General features: G+C 48.9%; 1 protein-coding gene across 4 annotated transcripts in view; it reads left to right on the top strand.

Moving 5' to 3' along the window:
* The window catches only part of SGSM1 (small G protein signaling modulator 1), a 78,188-nt gene that overhangs the window by 19,442 nt on the left and 42,146 nt on the right, over positions 1-16,600 (top strand). For 3 of the 4 annotated variants that reach the window (XM_049697810.1, XM_049697811.1, XM_049697812.1), the window contains 7 exons: positions 2,612-2,687; positions 5,850-6,012; positions 8,462-8,614; positions 11,498-11,565; positions 11,838-11,983; positions 12,116-12,247; positions 13,563-13,687. In XM_049697810.1, coding sequence (XP_049553767.1) covers positions 2,612-2,687; positions 5,850-6,012; positions 8,462-8,614; positions 11,498-11,565; positions 11,838-11,983; positions 12,116-12,247; positions 13,563-13,687 — 863 coding nt within the window. Of the gene's footprint in view, positions 1-2,611; positions 2,688-2,829; positions 2,914-5,849; positions 6,013-8,461; positions 8,615-11,497; positions 11,566-11,837; positions 11,984-12,115; positions 12,248-13,562; positions 13,688-16,600 lie in introns of all 4 variants that reach the window. The other variant, XM_049697809.1, reaches the window with a different exon arrangement.

The raw sequence follows: 16,600 nt of genomic DNA, 5'->3' as shown, positions 1-16,600 counted from the left end.
CAGTGAAACGATTCTGTAGAAATTGGAGCTATAGGTAAGGGAGTTTGCCTAAGCTCCTACAGCTAGTAAGTGGCTGAGTCAGGATTTGAACCCACGTCTGCTTGGCTCCCAATTCTTGGCTGTTGATTACTCACTGTGCTTTTGAAAGTACTCCCGATCCAGCTGCCTGGACACCCACCCCCATGCCTCCCTGACAGTCTACTGTCACCACTATTTGGCCTGAACTCACTCCCTCAGCCTCTATTCCCAAAGGATGTCCAAGTCTAGGTGCTGGGAGCAGAGAAAAGAGGGAGGCAGGTACCTGAGGCTGAGGAGGGCAGAGAGGGGGACAAATGCTCTGAGACCATGTGGGCTTAACGGCATGTTGTAGAAGGGGCTCAACCCCTGGAGTCGGATAAACCTGGGTCCAAGCCCTGAATCCATTCGTCACCGGCTGTGTGACTCTGGGCAGGTTACTCCGCCTCTCTGTGCCTTTGTTTGTCATTATATGGCTACTCCATTTACCCATGATTATAGTGATAAGAAAGCATGTTTTTCAACTAGAATATTCTACCAAAGCAGAAGTCAATCATGATCTTTCAAGCCATTCATTCCTCAAACAGAACTTTATTGAGCACCTACTGTGTGCTGGAACCACAGTTGTTAAGCAGAGAGACACGGAGTGCTTGCCCTTATGGGGTCCACAGCTTGGCAGGGGGGACAGATGCTGACAAAATCATCACAAATCTGATGGATGTTACAAAAAGCAGCCACTGTGGGCCCCCAAGCAAGGAAATTTAATCTTAACAGGTGATGTTTCAGGCAGGACCAGAATAACGGTAAAGGAGGCCAGGTGTGAGGTTCTCGGTAGGGCAATGACCTGCATGCAGCTAACGTTTATCGCAGGTACACTGCACACCAGGCTCTGTACTCAGCACATGGGGTGCATTACCTTGTGCAGTCCTCCCATTGCCCCTTGTAGGTGCTGTTCCTACAAGCCCTTTACCCAGTGAGAAAACTAAGGTTCAGAGAGGCGACATGGGCTGCCTGAGGAAATACAGCTAGCAGCTAGACGGGCCAGGATATGGCAGCTGGAGCCAAAATGAGAAACATTTTTATAAGTTGGAATTCCAGCTCTGCTGCTTCCTAGCCGTATGGCCTTGGGTGGGCTAGTTCATCTTCCTGAACCTCAGTTTCCCCATTTGTAATTGGGACCAGTTCCACAGGCTCAGTTAGATAGTTTTCAGACTTTGAAATGCTCCTGGCAAAACCAGGCTTAGAGCTTGCTGGGCTTGGTGGCCGGGAGCTGTTCACGGTGCGGGTGCTGACTTGGTTGTGTCGGGGGAGGTGCTGTGTCAGCTCTCAGGTGGTCACTGCCATGTGTTTTTCTGGAGAACATGGCCAAGGATGCTTTGGGTTCTGTCTTCCCCTCCAGAAGGCAATCAGAAGGAAGGGAGAGAGGGACACTGAGAGCCTGAGACTGCTCTCAGACAGGCGCGTGGATGGGCTGGCCAGGCCGAGTGTAGGTGGGCTGCAGGGCAGCCAGAAGGGAGTAGGGGCTCATCGATGGGGGTGGATTCCGGATCCCCACGTCACAGCCCCAGAGATGTAGAGCTGGGACCAGGTTTTGAGGTCATCTCTTCTGACCTCCTCAACCTCCAGGTGGGCAAACTGAGGCCTTAGAGGGGAGAAACACTTTGCTAAAGTACTACAGTGACTCCAGACACAGTGGGGCCCAGAATCCAGCAGAGCAGAAGGGCATTCAGGCCACCAAAGGGCCACCTCCATAAGCAGAGGCATGGCTGCCCTTTCAGCGCTGTGTCCCCTGTGCCTGGCACATCACAGGTGTTCAGTAAATATTTGTTGAATGAGTGAATGTAGTATGAAAAACACACGGCCTGGGGAGTCAGACCCAGCTTGGATTCTGTCTCCACTCTGGGCCAGCTCTACGTTTCTGGGTGAATTTCTACACGTTGCTAAGCCTCTGTTTCCCAAAATAAGATCACAAATCCAGCTGGTAGGTACCTGAGCAGGGGTTTGAACTGTGGTCTACAGGATTCCAGGGCTGATTTTTCATACTACACCTTCCTGTTTTTTGTAATATACCCCTTTCATTCATTCATTCATTCATTCATCCACTCACTTAGAAAATATTTATGGAGACCTACTGTGGACCAGGCACTGTTCTAGCCTCCATGGATACAGCCGTGAAAAAAGGCAGACAAGGCCCTGCCCTTGGGGAAATTATATTGTAGAAGATGGAGACAGACAATAAACAAATAGGACAGGAAGTACTCTGAAGAAACCATAACAGGGGATGGAAGGAGTTAGAGGTGGGATGCCTTAGATGATGTGGACAGTCAGGAAGGAGAGGACATTTTTCGTGACACCTCAAGAGAAGCCCACTGTGCAGAGAGCCTGAAAAAATAATTTAGTTCAGTGTGAAGTGTGCAGCTATCAGAGGCCACAGGCGCTAGCCCTACAGAAAACACAGCAGGGAGGATGTGGAAGGAATGCAGTTACCAAAACATCCCAAGCAGCCTGAGAACACCGTGGGGGATGATGTAGCCCTTTGAGGTGTCTGCACCCCGACTGGGTTTGGGTCTCCCCCTCTGGTGCCTCTGCCTTCCAGGTGAAGCAGATTATGGAGGAAGCCGTCACGCGCAAGTTTGTCCATGAAGACAGCAGCCACATCATCTCTTTCTGTGGTGAGTTAGTGGCCCGTGGCCTTGAAAAGCGGCTTTTTTTTCCCTCTGTGGGCTGCCTTGGGGATGTGGCGTCTTTCTTTGAGCAAAGTTCTCATGTCATTCTTTTGCTTTTTAACTGCGAAGTTATTTTTGGATTCTAAAGGGACTCCATTAGGGAATTTGGAAGTAGAGAAAAGATTTGGAAGTAGAGAAGAAATTAAGAATGACATCTGCACCCCGGGAAAAGGTAATCATGGTTGACACAGAAGGATGCCTTCCCTCCCGTGGGTTCCGTTCGCACTGACCCTACCCCAAGCGACCAAGGGTCTTGCATCTAAGGGATGGGCTCTACATCCTTTCCTCACCCAGGTAAAGAGAGAGGATGAATGAGGACTTAAAAAAAAAAGAAAGGAATCAAGAGCCATAGACACATCCCGAGGGATCTCTTCCAGCTGGCTCAGCAAAGGAGGCAGGCTCAGAGCGTGACTGAGACTTCTCTCCTTGAACCTGCGAGGCCCACAGGGTTCCAGGAATAACCTCGCTGCCAGGTGCTTACTGTACTTTCACAATGGCTAGAGACAGGTGTCTTACCGTGTCCCTGAAGTCAGATTCAGTGCCTAAGCAGTGTGTACGTATACGTGGGAGTGTTTCTTTCTCCCTGAACACCTTTTTATTTCGTGATTGGAGTCTCATAACAAAGGACAAGCTGTAATGCCCCCCTCACGGTCTTGGCCCTATAGAGGGGCCCATCAGCCTCCATCCAGATGGCCGGGGACACCACCCATGGGCCTGCAGCTGGCCGAGCACGTGCCATGACCTGGGAGACCACTGACGTCAGCTCAGCCCCTTGCAGCCTACCTCTGTTCACATCCCACCTCTGCCATTTCTTGGTTGGGTGACCTTAGGCAAGATCTTATTTTTTTAGATGATAATGCATTTATTTCAATAAATATATATATACACACATATATGTATATTTTGGCTGCACCTCCTGGCTTGTGGGATCTTAGTTCCCTGAGCAGAGATCAAACCTGGGCCCATGGCAGTGAAAGCGCCGAGTCGTAACCACTGGACTACCAGGGAAGTCCCAGAAATATGTTTTATGTATATATTGGGTTGGCCAAAAAGTTCATTCGGGTTTTTCTGTAAGATGTTACGTTATGTATAAAAATACACATTTATGTGTGCACATATATATATACACACATATATATGGGAATATATATCTCTATATATAAATATAGATATATATCTCTGGCTTTCTTTTTTCTCCTGGACATTTTTATTTGCAAAAGACATGATATGCATGTCTATTTTGGGACTCACTAGCATACCTACCAATTAAAGACTTAGAAGACTAGAGAGTGATAAAAATCATAATAATTCTCTAACTCTGATCAGAGTTTGGGGGTGAGAGAAATCTGCTGGCTCTAAATGAGACCTGAGGGATGTCCCTGAGGTTTCTTTTGTCCATTGTTCCTTATGAGCCATTGTCGGAAAGAATGGAATAATGTCTACCAAGCCAGAATGGATCATGAACTTAATCAGTATAAAGAAATGAAAGTTCTGGGTATGTAAGCAAAACTGAAGATATTTTAGAGATCATCACCCAGAATATTTTAAATCCATGAGCAGATTAGGCAACATGTGAACAATCCTTCAAAGCCAAGTCATTGCTAACAACAACAACAAAAGCAACACAAGCAATTAAACTGAAACCTCTCTATTTCTCCTTGCACATGGCATGACCTTGGCCAGCCTCTTTTTTTTTTTTTGCGGTACGCGGGCCTCTCACTGTGTGGCCTCTCCCGTTGCGGAGCACAGGCTCCGGACGCGCAGGCTCAGCGGCCATGGCTCACGGGCCCAGCCGCTCCGCGGCACGCGGGATCCTCCCGGACCGGGGCACGAACCCGCACCCCCTGCATCGGCAGGCGGACTCCCAACCACTGCGACACCAGGGAAGCCCTTGGCCAGGCTCTTGAGTGCTGGTGTGCTCTTCTGAAAAGACAGTAACTAGAACACTTGCTTAATGAGTTTTGCCATGGGGATCAGGGAAGGTAAACCTTAACACTGGCTGGGTAGGTGCCCAAGAAGGGGTAGCTCTTATTATAAATTAACGTTTTCCCATAAACATTGATTATGCTCCAGTGCATACCAGAGAGCTCCCAGTCTGCTGTGTAAGACGGAAAGTAAGAAGATAAATAAAGGCTGCTGAGAGTATCAGATATAAGATAGGGGCCATCAGAATGGCCTGCACAGGGTCTGTTTCTTAGAAGGGAACACTGAGGACCAGAGGGGGAAAGTTATTTGCCTAAGGTCACACAGCAAGTTAGTGGTAGAACCCAGGCTACACCCTAGGTCTCTTATTTGAGGAGGACTGGGCAGGGCCTCCAGGGGAAACACAGAAATGGGAAGATTATGACTGAATCCTCTCTTCAAAGGCCCTTTGTGGAGGCACAAGTGTTGTGAGCACACCTTGGGTTCAGATGTGGGTTTGAATCCCAGCTCCATCACTCATTTGCTGAGTGGCCCTGGACAGTTCAGTTTACCTCTGGGAGCCTCAGTTTCCACATCTGAAAAATGGATGGTTTTACTTTCTGCCTGGCTGTGGCAGAGATCAGATGAGATCCATGATGTTAGCTGTTACTGGAGTCACAGTAGTAGTGACAACAGTGTGACTCCCTAACCGGAATAGAGCTCAGCAGTCACATGGTCCAGGCTCCCCTCCCTCATTGACAGGAGTAATAGCTAACATTCGTAAAGCACACACTATGTGCCAGGCTCTGCGCAAAGTGCTTTCCGTGCATTTTTTCCACCTCCTCCTAACAGTAACCTCACGAGGTTAATGTTCATACCATCCCCGTTTTACAGATGAGGAAACTGAGGCACAGGGAGGGGAAGTAATTGACCCCTGTCACACAGCTGGTTATTGGCCAGGAGAGAATGTGAGCAGAGATGATCTGACCTTGGGCGGCCAGCGTGGGTTCACCACTAAGCCCCCTTGCTCCCTTTTGAGGCGCTGGATGGTGGAGAGGTATACGTGCTTTTTGCTATGATGCTGTCACGAAATTTGTGATTCTGGGGTCCCCGGATCTTCAAGGTACCTGTCTGTGTCGGAAGCTCAGAGCCAGGCTGGGCACTGGGGAGCATGGGCAGGGCCTGCTGATCGTTGTGTCCCTGCAGCGGCTGTGGAGGCCTGCGTCCTGCATGGCCTGCGGAGGCGAGCGGCTGGCTTCCTGCGCAGCAACAAGATCGCAGCTCTCTTCATGAAAGTGGGCAAGAGCTTCCCGCCAGCAGAGGAGCTGAGCCGCAAGGTGCAGGACCTGGAGCAGCTGATCGAGAGCGCGTAAGTGCTGAGAACGGGGTACAGGCTAGGGTACCCCCAGAGGATAGCCCCTGCTCCTCCCCGGGCTCGGTGAGAGCCTGCACCCTCTCCACTCTCCATTCTGCTCCTCCAACCCGCCAGATTCTTTCACGCCCCAGGTCCTTTGCACACACTGTACCCTCCACCCAGTTCACACCCCTCATCTTCCATGGCTGGTTCCTTGTCATCCTCAGGCCTTCCCCTAATTAATGGTAAATTTCAACCCTCACCCCATTTCTCTTTTATATCCCTCTGTTTATTGTCTTCCCAGTTGTTACCACCATCTGTAATTTATTCATTCATTCGTTTACTGTTTACTTGATTGTCGTCTGTCTCCCCCACTTGACTCTGAACTCCTTGAGGGCAGGCAGCTGCACCTGTGCTATCCCCCATTAGGTCCCCAGTGTCTGAGACAGTGCTCAGCACCCGGGAGATGCCCAAGAAACAACTGGAAAGTGAATAAGTGCCTACTCGGAGCCAAACCTGTGCCAAATGCAGGAAGATCAAAGTTTAACATAACCAACATGGTCTCTGTCTGTGTGGACAGATGCTCACAGTGAAGCAGCCACTGAAGGGGATATTGTCTTAGTGGCTGATTGTGTGTACTGGGGGGAGGCTCATGGCCTGAGAGTGTGCACATGAGGGCCTTCCACCCGAGCCACCCCCAGCATCCCAACTGCACAGCCAAACCCCCTACCTGGAGCCTGGTCAGGGATGGCAAATAGGTTTCAAACCCATTTGGTCCTAGTAGCTGCACAGAGAGTTGTGTTGCGAAAGATTCTGGAGCTGTGAGTGGACTACATGGGAAAGAGGGCATGGATTGATTAGCCATGCCTGTTATGGGCAACAGAAGGGAGAGAGAGGCGTGCATGTCATGTGTTTGCCCTCTCTGCCATGAGTGGTTACTCTACTTCACTGGATGAGAAATGGCCCTTTCCTTGCCCTTTAGGCCCTGCCAGCCCCGGGCTGCTGGCCAGAACTGCATGATGGGTAAGGCTATGGATTTGGCATTGCCAACTCCCATTTGGAATCTGACTTCTCAGCCACCTGGTCTTTAGGTGCCTTCCAGTCCATCTGCTAAATTCCCAGGTGTTTGCTGATAACTTCTTAAAAGGGATGGATTTCCATGGACCTTCCATAACATTGGGAGCAACTTTCTAATGGAGGAATGAGAGATGTCCATTCCAGGTGTCCATTCATTCATTTGTGCAATTATTCATTCATGGACATATTTACTGAGCCCTTTGTATATGCCAGGCACTGTGCTGGGCCCTGGAGATACAGGCGTGAAAAAGGGCCAAGGCTTGCCACTTGGTAGACTCAATATTTTATTTTAAAAGCAGTTGCATTGTCCATACCCTCGAGGTCACAGTGCGGAGGGGAAGACAGAGAAGTGAGTGGGAAGTTAAGCTGCAGAGGTTGAGGGAACACAGAGGAGGAGCCCCTCCCCAGCTTCAGCTGGTGCAAGAGGGCTTCCTGTAGGAGGGGGTGCCCTCGCTGAGACCTCAAGAGTGAGAAGGAGTCAGCCAGGGAATAGGGTGGGCGGGGGAAGCCGGGAAGAAGCAGCAGCTCACGAAAGTCCTCATATGAGGGCTTCACAGCCTCAGGGATCCACAGATATCTCTGTCTGGCTGGATCATGGGGTCAGAGGCAGAGAGTGGTAAGGAGGTGGCTGGAGAGGCAAACGGGCAAGGTCATGGAGTGCCCTGCTAGTCATGTTAAAAAGCTTCCTTCTCCAGGGCAATGGGGAGCCACCAAAAGATTTATAATCCAAGACTCTTCTTGGCCAGCACTCTTTTCCAGCCGAGAGAGAGAGAGAAAGTAAGAGAGAGACAGAAATTTCAATAGGAGCAAGACAGGAATAAAGACACAGACCTACTAGAGAATGGACTTGAGGATACGGGGAGGGGGAAGGGTAAGCTGTGACAAAGTGAAAGAGTGGCATGGACATATATACACTACCAAACGTAAGGTAGATAGCTAGTGGGAAGCAGCCGCATAGCACAGGGAGATCAGCTCGGTGCTTTGTGACCACCTAGAGGGGTGGGATAGGGAGGGTGGGAGGGAGACGCAAGAGGGAGGGGATATGGGAACATATGTATATGTATAACTGATTCACTTTGTTATAAAGCAGAAACTAACACACCATTGTAAAGCAATTATACTCCAATAAAGATGTTAAAAAAACAAAGACATTTCAGTATGAGCATCTGGCTCACCCATCCACAGTGTAGGAAAGTTTTACCACATCTTCACACTCACTCGGTATTATTTTTTCAACTCTTTTCCCATTCTCCAGGAGCAATGTGGGCTCTTGTTGTTGTTCTAATTGACATTCCTTGATTTCTTAGAGAAGTTCCTCTTTGCATATTGATCCCGTTGGATTTCCTCTTTTGTGAATATCTATTCTCTTCCTTTACTGGTCTTGAAGGCGAAACCAGATACAGGGCCTCCAGGAGAATGTGCGAAAGCTGCCAAAACTGCCCAACCTGTCCCCACTCGCCATCAAGCACCTGTGGATCCGTACAGCCTTGTTTGAGAAGGTCCTGGACAAAATTGTTCATTACCTTGTGGAAAACAGCAGGTGAGCGGAAGACACCTGGGTGCGCTCTGCCACCACCTGCTGGCCTTCTTAGGAATTGCACTCTCACACAAAGCTGCTTACCCTTTGCCCCCTTGATATACACTTGATGTGAAGGTGATTAAATAAGGGCCTTCTGGATATTTGACTCTGAACTAGCCTAGCTTAGAACCTTGGGAATATTTGGGTGCTTAATAGCAATGCAGGGTCTCTGGAATTGGGGTGGGGTGTAAGGATCTTGCAATCTTAGAGATGTTCCTTTTCCCATGAATGAAGCCCACAGTCTATTCACTATGTGGCCCTAGGGGACTCACTTAGCTTCTCTGTGCCTCTGTTGTCTCTTCTGGTGAATGGGACAGGATGGGAATTGCTGCCACTCTGGAGAAGAGGTGAGAAAAGGAGTTAGTGAGTACACAGCATTTTGGAAATGCATAGTGATATTTTTTACATTTTCTCTCCTAGCTCAGATTGACATGGTATAAAGGTTTTACAGTGTAAGTCCTCTTGGCAAACATTCATCCATGCATCCATTCATTCACCCAATAAATATTTAATGAGCATATACTATGTGCCAGGCACTAACCTAGATGTTGGGGATACACTGGTCTTGCCTGTCATGTTTAAGAACTTGGATATTATGAAAAGAACAGTGGAGGTCTACTGAAGGATCTATGATCTGAGACTCCTCGTGGCCAGCACCCCTTTCCAGCAAGAGAGACAGAGAGGATGGAAGAAAGAAAGAAATATATCTGAGAATCTTTCCATCTTTCAGTATGTGAAAATGCCTGTTTAACCACATCCTCACACAGAGTGGGTATCATTGTTCTCATCTTTTATTCTTTGCCTGTTTGCTAGGAAAATATGTATGAAAGTACAAACCAAAGTCCTTCCCCTCATGAAGCTCGCATTGTAGCAGGGAAAACAGGCAAATAGTAATTGTGATAATTTGTGATGAGTGTACCAGGACAGGTGGGTGGTGTTTAACTTCCTCTGGGTGGTCAGGGAAAGTATCCCAGAAGATGGGATACTGTGAAACAGGGTGGGGAAGGTTCCCTCAGCAAAGGGAACAGCAGGTGCAAAGGCCCGGAGGCAGGAGAGGAACTGAAAGAAATCCAGGCTCTGGAGTTCCAGTTCACCTCTTCACCTTCTAGTAAATTATAACACATCTCTGCCCCCTGTCTTGTTATGGGTCCAGGGTCTCTGTAGTTAATTGCCTTTGGCATATGACCTTGTGTTTTCCCGCTGAAAAAGTTGGTCATATTTATTTAGTAATTTATTTGAGCAGCAATACCAACCTACTATTTCTTCATTAACACTGTATTTTGAATTTTAGGTTCACACAGAATTGAAACAGTAGTACAGAGGGTTCTTGCCTACCCTCAGTGTTAACATCCTACATAACTGTAGTACAAGTCTTAAAACCAAGAAATTGCCATTGATGCAATACTGTTAAACCAACAGTATTGGTACATTCTTTTTTTTTTTTTTTTTGCTATATAATTCTATGAAATTTTAACACATGCGTAGTTTCATAAAACCAACACCACACTCAGGCTATAGAACTGTTCCAAAGAAACCCATCACCCGGAAGAAACTCCCTGGGGCTACCCTATATAGTCACATCTTGCTCCCAACCTACCTCCTATTTTAAGGCATTATTTCCAGGTTACGATCACATAACTGTGCTGATTTTTGGAATAGAATATGAGTGGTGGACTGGAAAGTGTCTCAAAGTATTAGCTTCAGATCTGACACCAAAATGTATAAACTTGATGTTGAGCATGTCCAGGATGTGTCATTCTGCCTCAGTCAATTTTATGGTTGATTGAAGATTTCTTTGGGGTAAAATTACAATGATATTGCCACATTTAGTGAGAACTTCACAGTGTTGGGACTTCATACATGCAGTTGGACATTTGCTCCTCCCAGCATCCGCAAGTGGGTGAGTTCTGTCATTCTTCCCACTTTACAGCTGAGGGCACCGAACGCAGCTTAGAGAAGGTAGTCACCTGCCCAGGGACACACAGCGAGGGAGGGAGTGGCCGAGCTGGGCTCCCACTCAGTCCGACTCCAGATCCTGTGTTTTTCACCCCCTGTTGTAGGAAGGGAAGAAGAGCTAAGCTTGCTGGGTGTAGCCTGCATCCACCTGCTGTGTGGCCTCCAGCAAGTCACTTACCTTCTCTGGGCCTGAGATCCCTCAGGAGGTCAGAACAAGGTCCTTTCCAATTCTGAAGTTCTGTTAGTTTCTAGATTGTATGAGTTTGCAAAGAATTAGAAACCAGTGCACAACAACTCCAAAAACAAAACAGCATGAAAGTATTGACAACATTGCATGTTATTTTGGAGAGTCAGAGGCCGGAGGCATTTTTGAGCGTGTCAGGCCAGCGTCATCTGCTTTAGTTTTCCAGACAGGAAGGCCTATGATTACAGCTTTTGAGGACACACCACAGCTAAAAAGCATATGTTTGCCTCAATGATATTGGAAGGGCAGACATCATCTGAGCCTCTAAGTGACTTCATGTTTGAAATGGAAGATGCGAGAGAAGCAGACAGAACAGCCAGGCCTCGGCAGCCTTCTAATGATTTTTCCTGTTACTCTCGTTATTAATAATAATGTATTATTAATAAGCCATGTATTAAGCAGTTATAGCCAAGCACTGTGTTAAGTGCCTTACATCTGTCGTCTCTCTCAAACGTCCTTTGGCAGCCCTATGAGACATATTATTATTATCCCCATTTTACAGATGGGGCAGCTGAGGCTCACAGAGGTACTGGGTGACCAGAGAGGCATTGAACCCAGTCTGCTCTTAACCATCAGGTTGTAGTTGATTGTGCACCCTCCGCTGGTCACCATACAACCCTGCATGTCCTTTCCTCTCTTGCTAGTAAGTATTACGAGAAGGAAGCCCTCCTGATGGACCCCGTGGATGGCCCCATCCTTGCATCTTTGTTGGGTAAGTGGTCCAGTGCTCTGAGCTTCCTCTGGATCTCTGGTCTCAGCTCCAGGGGGCACCTCCTAAGGGCCTCTCTCGCCTCCCTCCAGCCTCTCCCTTCAAAACTGCTCCCTGCCTCTTGTTTTCAGGGTCTTGTGCTGGTTTCTCTTTAGCAGGACCCTGGGTCATGCTAGCTGGAGGGGAGAGATGGTGAAATAAGTGGTCCATCTGGTGGTAGAAGGGAGGGAGGACTTTCCAGGGAGATGGCTTCCCAGCCCCTGTCTGCTCCACAGTAGGGCCCTGCGCCCTGGAGTACACCAAGATGAAGACTTCCGATCACTTCTGGACGGACCCCTCAGCCGACGAGCTTGTCCAGAGGCACCGCATCCACAGCTTGCACCTGCGACAGGACTCGCCCACCAAGCGTCCGGCCCTCTGCGTGAGTGGGGTGGACAGTGGGGCACTGGGAGGGAGTCTGGCTGAGTTCTGGACTTGGTGTGGAGGTGGGGAGTGGACCGGGGCCTTGGTGGTCACTCCAGACCTCATCTGCCACCTCCCCGCACATTGCCAGATCCAGAAAAGGCATTCGAGCAGCAGCATGGATGACCGGCCGTCCCTCTCCGCCCGTGACTACGTAGAGTCCCTGCACCAGAACTCCCGGGCCACCCTGCTCTATGGCAAGAACAACGTTCTGGTTCAGCCGGTGAGAGTTCATCTTGGGCCCAGTTCTTCCACTGGGGGTCTGGCTTCAGGTTGTAGAGGAGGAGTTCCCTCTGGCTCCTGGTTGCTCATCTATCCATCCATCCACCCATTCACCCATCTATTCATCCATCTGTCAAAGTCTCCACCCACCCAGCCAGTCTCCTCTCTTCCAGTCTCTGTATTCACCCATCACTCTATCCATGCATCCATCACTATTTCTTTATCCATCGGCCTGTATTTATATCCACCCAACCACCCATTCATTCATCCATCCATCTACCCATCATTACGTCCATACAGCCATCTACCCATTATTACATCCATCCATTCATCTACCCATCGTTACCTCCATCCATCCACCCATAATTATATTCATCTATTAATCCATCCATCTACCCATCATCAATCCATGTCTGCACTTGTCCATTTGTTTTCCAGTTCATCTGTCCATCCATCTGTCCAGCCAGCTGTCTATCTATCATTCTCTGTTGTAATCACTCACTCATTTAGTTCACTCATTTGTACTGAACCTGCTATGCACCGTTTCAGGTGCACTAAAATGTGAAAAAAAATTGTGTATCTTAGAATCGATGAAATACGGCAAAGATGCTTCCTCCCGGGGTTGCTGGCATGTGTGGTTGAGATATTTATGGAGTGGAGCCGTGCTCGGTACACCCTCGGTGCTCAGTAAATGTTAGTTGTCTGTCTCCACATGTTGTGGGGTGAATCTGGGGGGAGGAGGGCTGCCTCTCATGTGTGAGGCTTGGAGACAGCCCCCTCCGCCAAACCCCACTTGGGATAGAGCAGAGCAGGTGAGAAGCCCTGCAGGCATATTGGGAAGGCAGAGGATGGGGCTCCTGGGCGGGGAGTATGGAGAGGGTATTTGGGGAGGGCGTTCTGGGCAATATCTGTGGAACAGAACTCGGCTGCCATCTCTTTCTCCCTTAAGACTGGACACAGTGATGGCAGATACATGCCTTCCGTTTTGGAAAGGGTGTTATTGAGAGGACAGAGCCCCCTTCCTGGTTCTAAAGATTCCCCCCCGACTCCACCCTTGCATCAGGGCTCCTGAGCCACATGAAAGGGTGGGGTGGGCGGCCTTCACAGCTGGACTCCGTAGAACCAAACCCGTCGTGGTGGTTGGCTTAGCACAGCCATCTGGAGGGAGGCTCGGGGTCTTCCAGATGGACATGGCCGTGGAGGGAATGAGCCAACCTCTTGGTTCTGGTTGTGTGCCCTTGAGTCACATGGGCCAGGGCCCGTGTCCACTGTGATGCCAGCGCTATGATCAGGCCTGAGTCCTGCTGTCTCTGCAGAGGGATGACATGGAGGCTGTGCCGGGGTATCTGTCCCTGCACCAGACAGCTGACGTCATGACCTTGAAGTGGACGCCCAACCAGCTGATGAACGGGTCTGTGGGGGACCTGGACTACGAGAAGAGGTAGGGTGCTGGGAGCCTCCCTTCCCCTCGGCGCAGGGATGTTTGTGCCCTGTCCCTTGTGCCCCGCCTCTGCCCCTGCTCCGTCTGGTTGTTATGGCCACTTGGTCCAGCCTCCCTGCAGCTGTGGCCTTGTGGGTAACTCAGGAGGATCTGGGAACTGACTGGAAGAATCTTAGGATATAGGTATTAGGCAGTGCCCTGGGCAAACACCACCCGGAGAGAGAAATCGTAACAAAGATCTCGTAAGCCCGCAAATGGCAAATAGTCCCCAGTCTCCTGCCACCTTACCCATCACTCAATGCAAAAGGAAGGCCAGAGGTGTTGGTTGTGAGCATCTGGTCCAGGTCTGTATCTCCTGTAATACCCTGCGAGTTATAAGACCCAGCAAAGGCCTTGGAGTCACACTTCAAAGAGACCCGGGGACCAGGGATTCCCTGCCTGCGATCCCCTGTGTTCCAGCGCAATTAGGGAAAGTTTAGGAAAAACACAGGGAAGCCGCCATGCAGAGGTGCAGCCCGCCCGGTGATTTCAGCTGGGGGAGTCTTGGCTGCCTGTGGGGAGGAGGGATGATGGGTTTTGCTGCTCTGAGCCCACATCGGGCTCTATTATTATTATTATACATGTTCTCGATTTCTTCAAAACTTTTGATTATGAGGAATTTCTAACATAAAAATAGAACTCAGGTACCCATGATGCAGCCCTAACAGCCATCCCATCATCCCCTCTGCCTTTCATATTGTCCTGCAGTAGCAAACAAACATCATGAAATTGTAGGATTTCATCTATAAATATATATACATATTTGTAAGTATAAATATACATATTTATATATAAAAAAGAAGAACTCTTTCCAAGAGCCGTGACCAGAGCACTATCACTGTATTCTGTGTAGTGTTAAGCCTCGGTGCGATTAACGCCAGGCTTTGGTGTGATTAATATCATTCTCTAAGCTGATCACTTCCTGGGCAAGGGTTACCGTCTGTCCTCAGAGACGGTCATTGGGAGGTGCAGTCAGTCCTCAGCTGGGCCACGTAATTCAGCTCCAGCCAGACTCCTGAGTTTCTGATGGCAACACCTTCTGGGAGGAGCAGTGTGGGAGCCGAGGAAATGCTCTTGCCCTTGAACCTTATATCAGCTTGTTCATCTGAAATCTCTATATCAGGTCTTCCCTGACCGCCCAGCTGAGTTCAGGTCCCACGGAGGTCCCCTGAATCTCCTTCTTAGCATTTACAAAATCATAATAAATCTGTTACGACTTGTGTTCCGACTGTCTCGCCCTTTAGATATCAAATAATTGTGAAGCAAAGCAGGGAAGTCAGGGGACCTGGATTCATTCATCAAATGTTAACTGAGTACCTACCGTGTGCTAGACACTGTGCTTGGTCCAAGAGAGAGAACAGATGCGTAAAAGGAGAGGAAAATCGATCTTTCAGAGCTTACACTGTATTTACATTGTACTGAAGGAGACAACGAATAAGCAATGAATAAATGGATGTGATGGGAACAAGTCCTTGCTCGGTCCGCACCTCACTGGATGACCTGGGGTACATCACTCCCCCTTTCTGGGCCTCAGCTTCCCTCTCCTATCAAATGAGGTGGGTGGACAGGATGAGCTCTCCAAAACATGAAGGGTTCCCCAAGGGTCTGCAGGGGTTCCTAAACATTGACGTGTCTTCCACCAAACATCAAAGCTTTCAACAACACAAGGACTCTGTTTGTTGGTTGGACCTAAGCCCAGGATTGTGTGGGCAGGAAACTTTTGATGTTAATGTTTTGGGAAAGACATTGGACCAAATGGTTGCCAAGCACCTTCCCTCCAGCTCAAATCATCGGGGACTCTGTTTCTGCCTGTTTCTGCATCATCTTTTCCTCTGTGGACAGGCATATCATAAGTGCTTCAATATTTAGTTCCAGCTGAATCTGCACGTCAAAGGTCACTGCTAATGGGGTTGGGAACTTCCCCAGCCCTGGGCTCTGAACCCCCATCTATCTTGTTATCCTTGCCTGGAACTGAGGTTCACTGGAATAAAAACAGCCAGGGGTCAGAAATGTGCATGTTGGCATGGGAAAGGGGGGAACCCAGGGGCTCCAGCATCCCTCTGGGGATCAAGGGACAATGACGATAAGGAGGAGGAGGTTCAGGACCTCTTTCTTCTTTTCCCAGCCAGACTTCCCTCTTACACAGCCAGGATCATGACTCCCCAGCTGGGTTTCCTGATGTTTGAGGGGAAATACCACCAGAAAGGTGGATATTTGGTCTCTGGAGTCAGCCCAGACTTGGCTCAAATCTCAGCCCTGCCATGTGGAACAGCTGGAACCCTCATACACTGCTGATGGTCCAACCACTTTACAAACAAGTTTGGAAGTTTCTTATAACATACCCTTGCTATATGACCCAGAAATTCCACTCTAGAAGCCGTTAGAACATGTAAAACGAAAACAGAAACTCAACTCTTGTTCCTTCCCAATTGGATAATCAACTTCACCTCCCTGAGCCTCAGTTTGTTCATCTGTAAAGTGGGGATGTGGTAATGGAACCTCTGAAGAGACATACAGGGAAGAGTCAAAAAGAAAATGCATATAAAGCCCTTAGCAGGAAGCCTGGCAGCTGGAAAGGCATCCCGGTCATGGGGTTTGTTGGTGTTAATTTAGGTGGATCCAAAGGACCTGTGGCCACAGAGATCCTCCTTGCTGGTGTCTGGTGGTAATTGGAGAGTTGCCTTGTTTCCTGGGCATTCCAGGATCCAGCATTTACCATTCATTATGAACATTCTTTAAGCATTTTGCAGAAGTGAACAAAAAGCCCAGTCCCTCTCCAGGAACTGGGGGCACTCCTGTGGCCCCCACAGCACCTCTTGGAGAGACAGAGGAGAAAACAGGCAATTGCAGCCCTGTGTGATGGGCCTGGTGTGG

Source organism: Orcinus orca, chromosome 15, assembly GCF_937001465.1.
Source record: "Orcinus orca chromosome 15, mOrcOrc1.1, whole genome shotgun sequence".
In the NCBI taxonomy this organism is placed as follows: domain Eukaryota; kingdom Metazoa; phylum Chordata; class Mammalia; order Artiodactyla; family Delphinidae; genus Orcinus; species Orcinus orca.
This window is presented reverse-complemented; position numbering and strand designations above follow the sequence as displayed.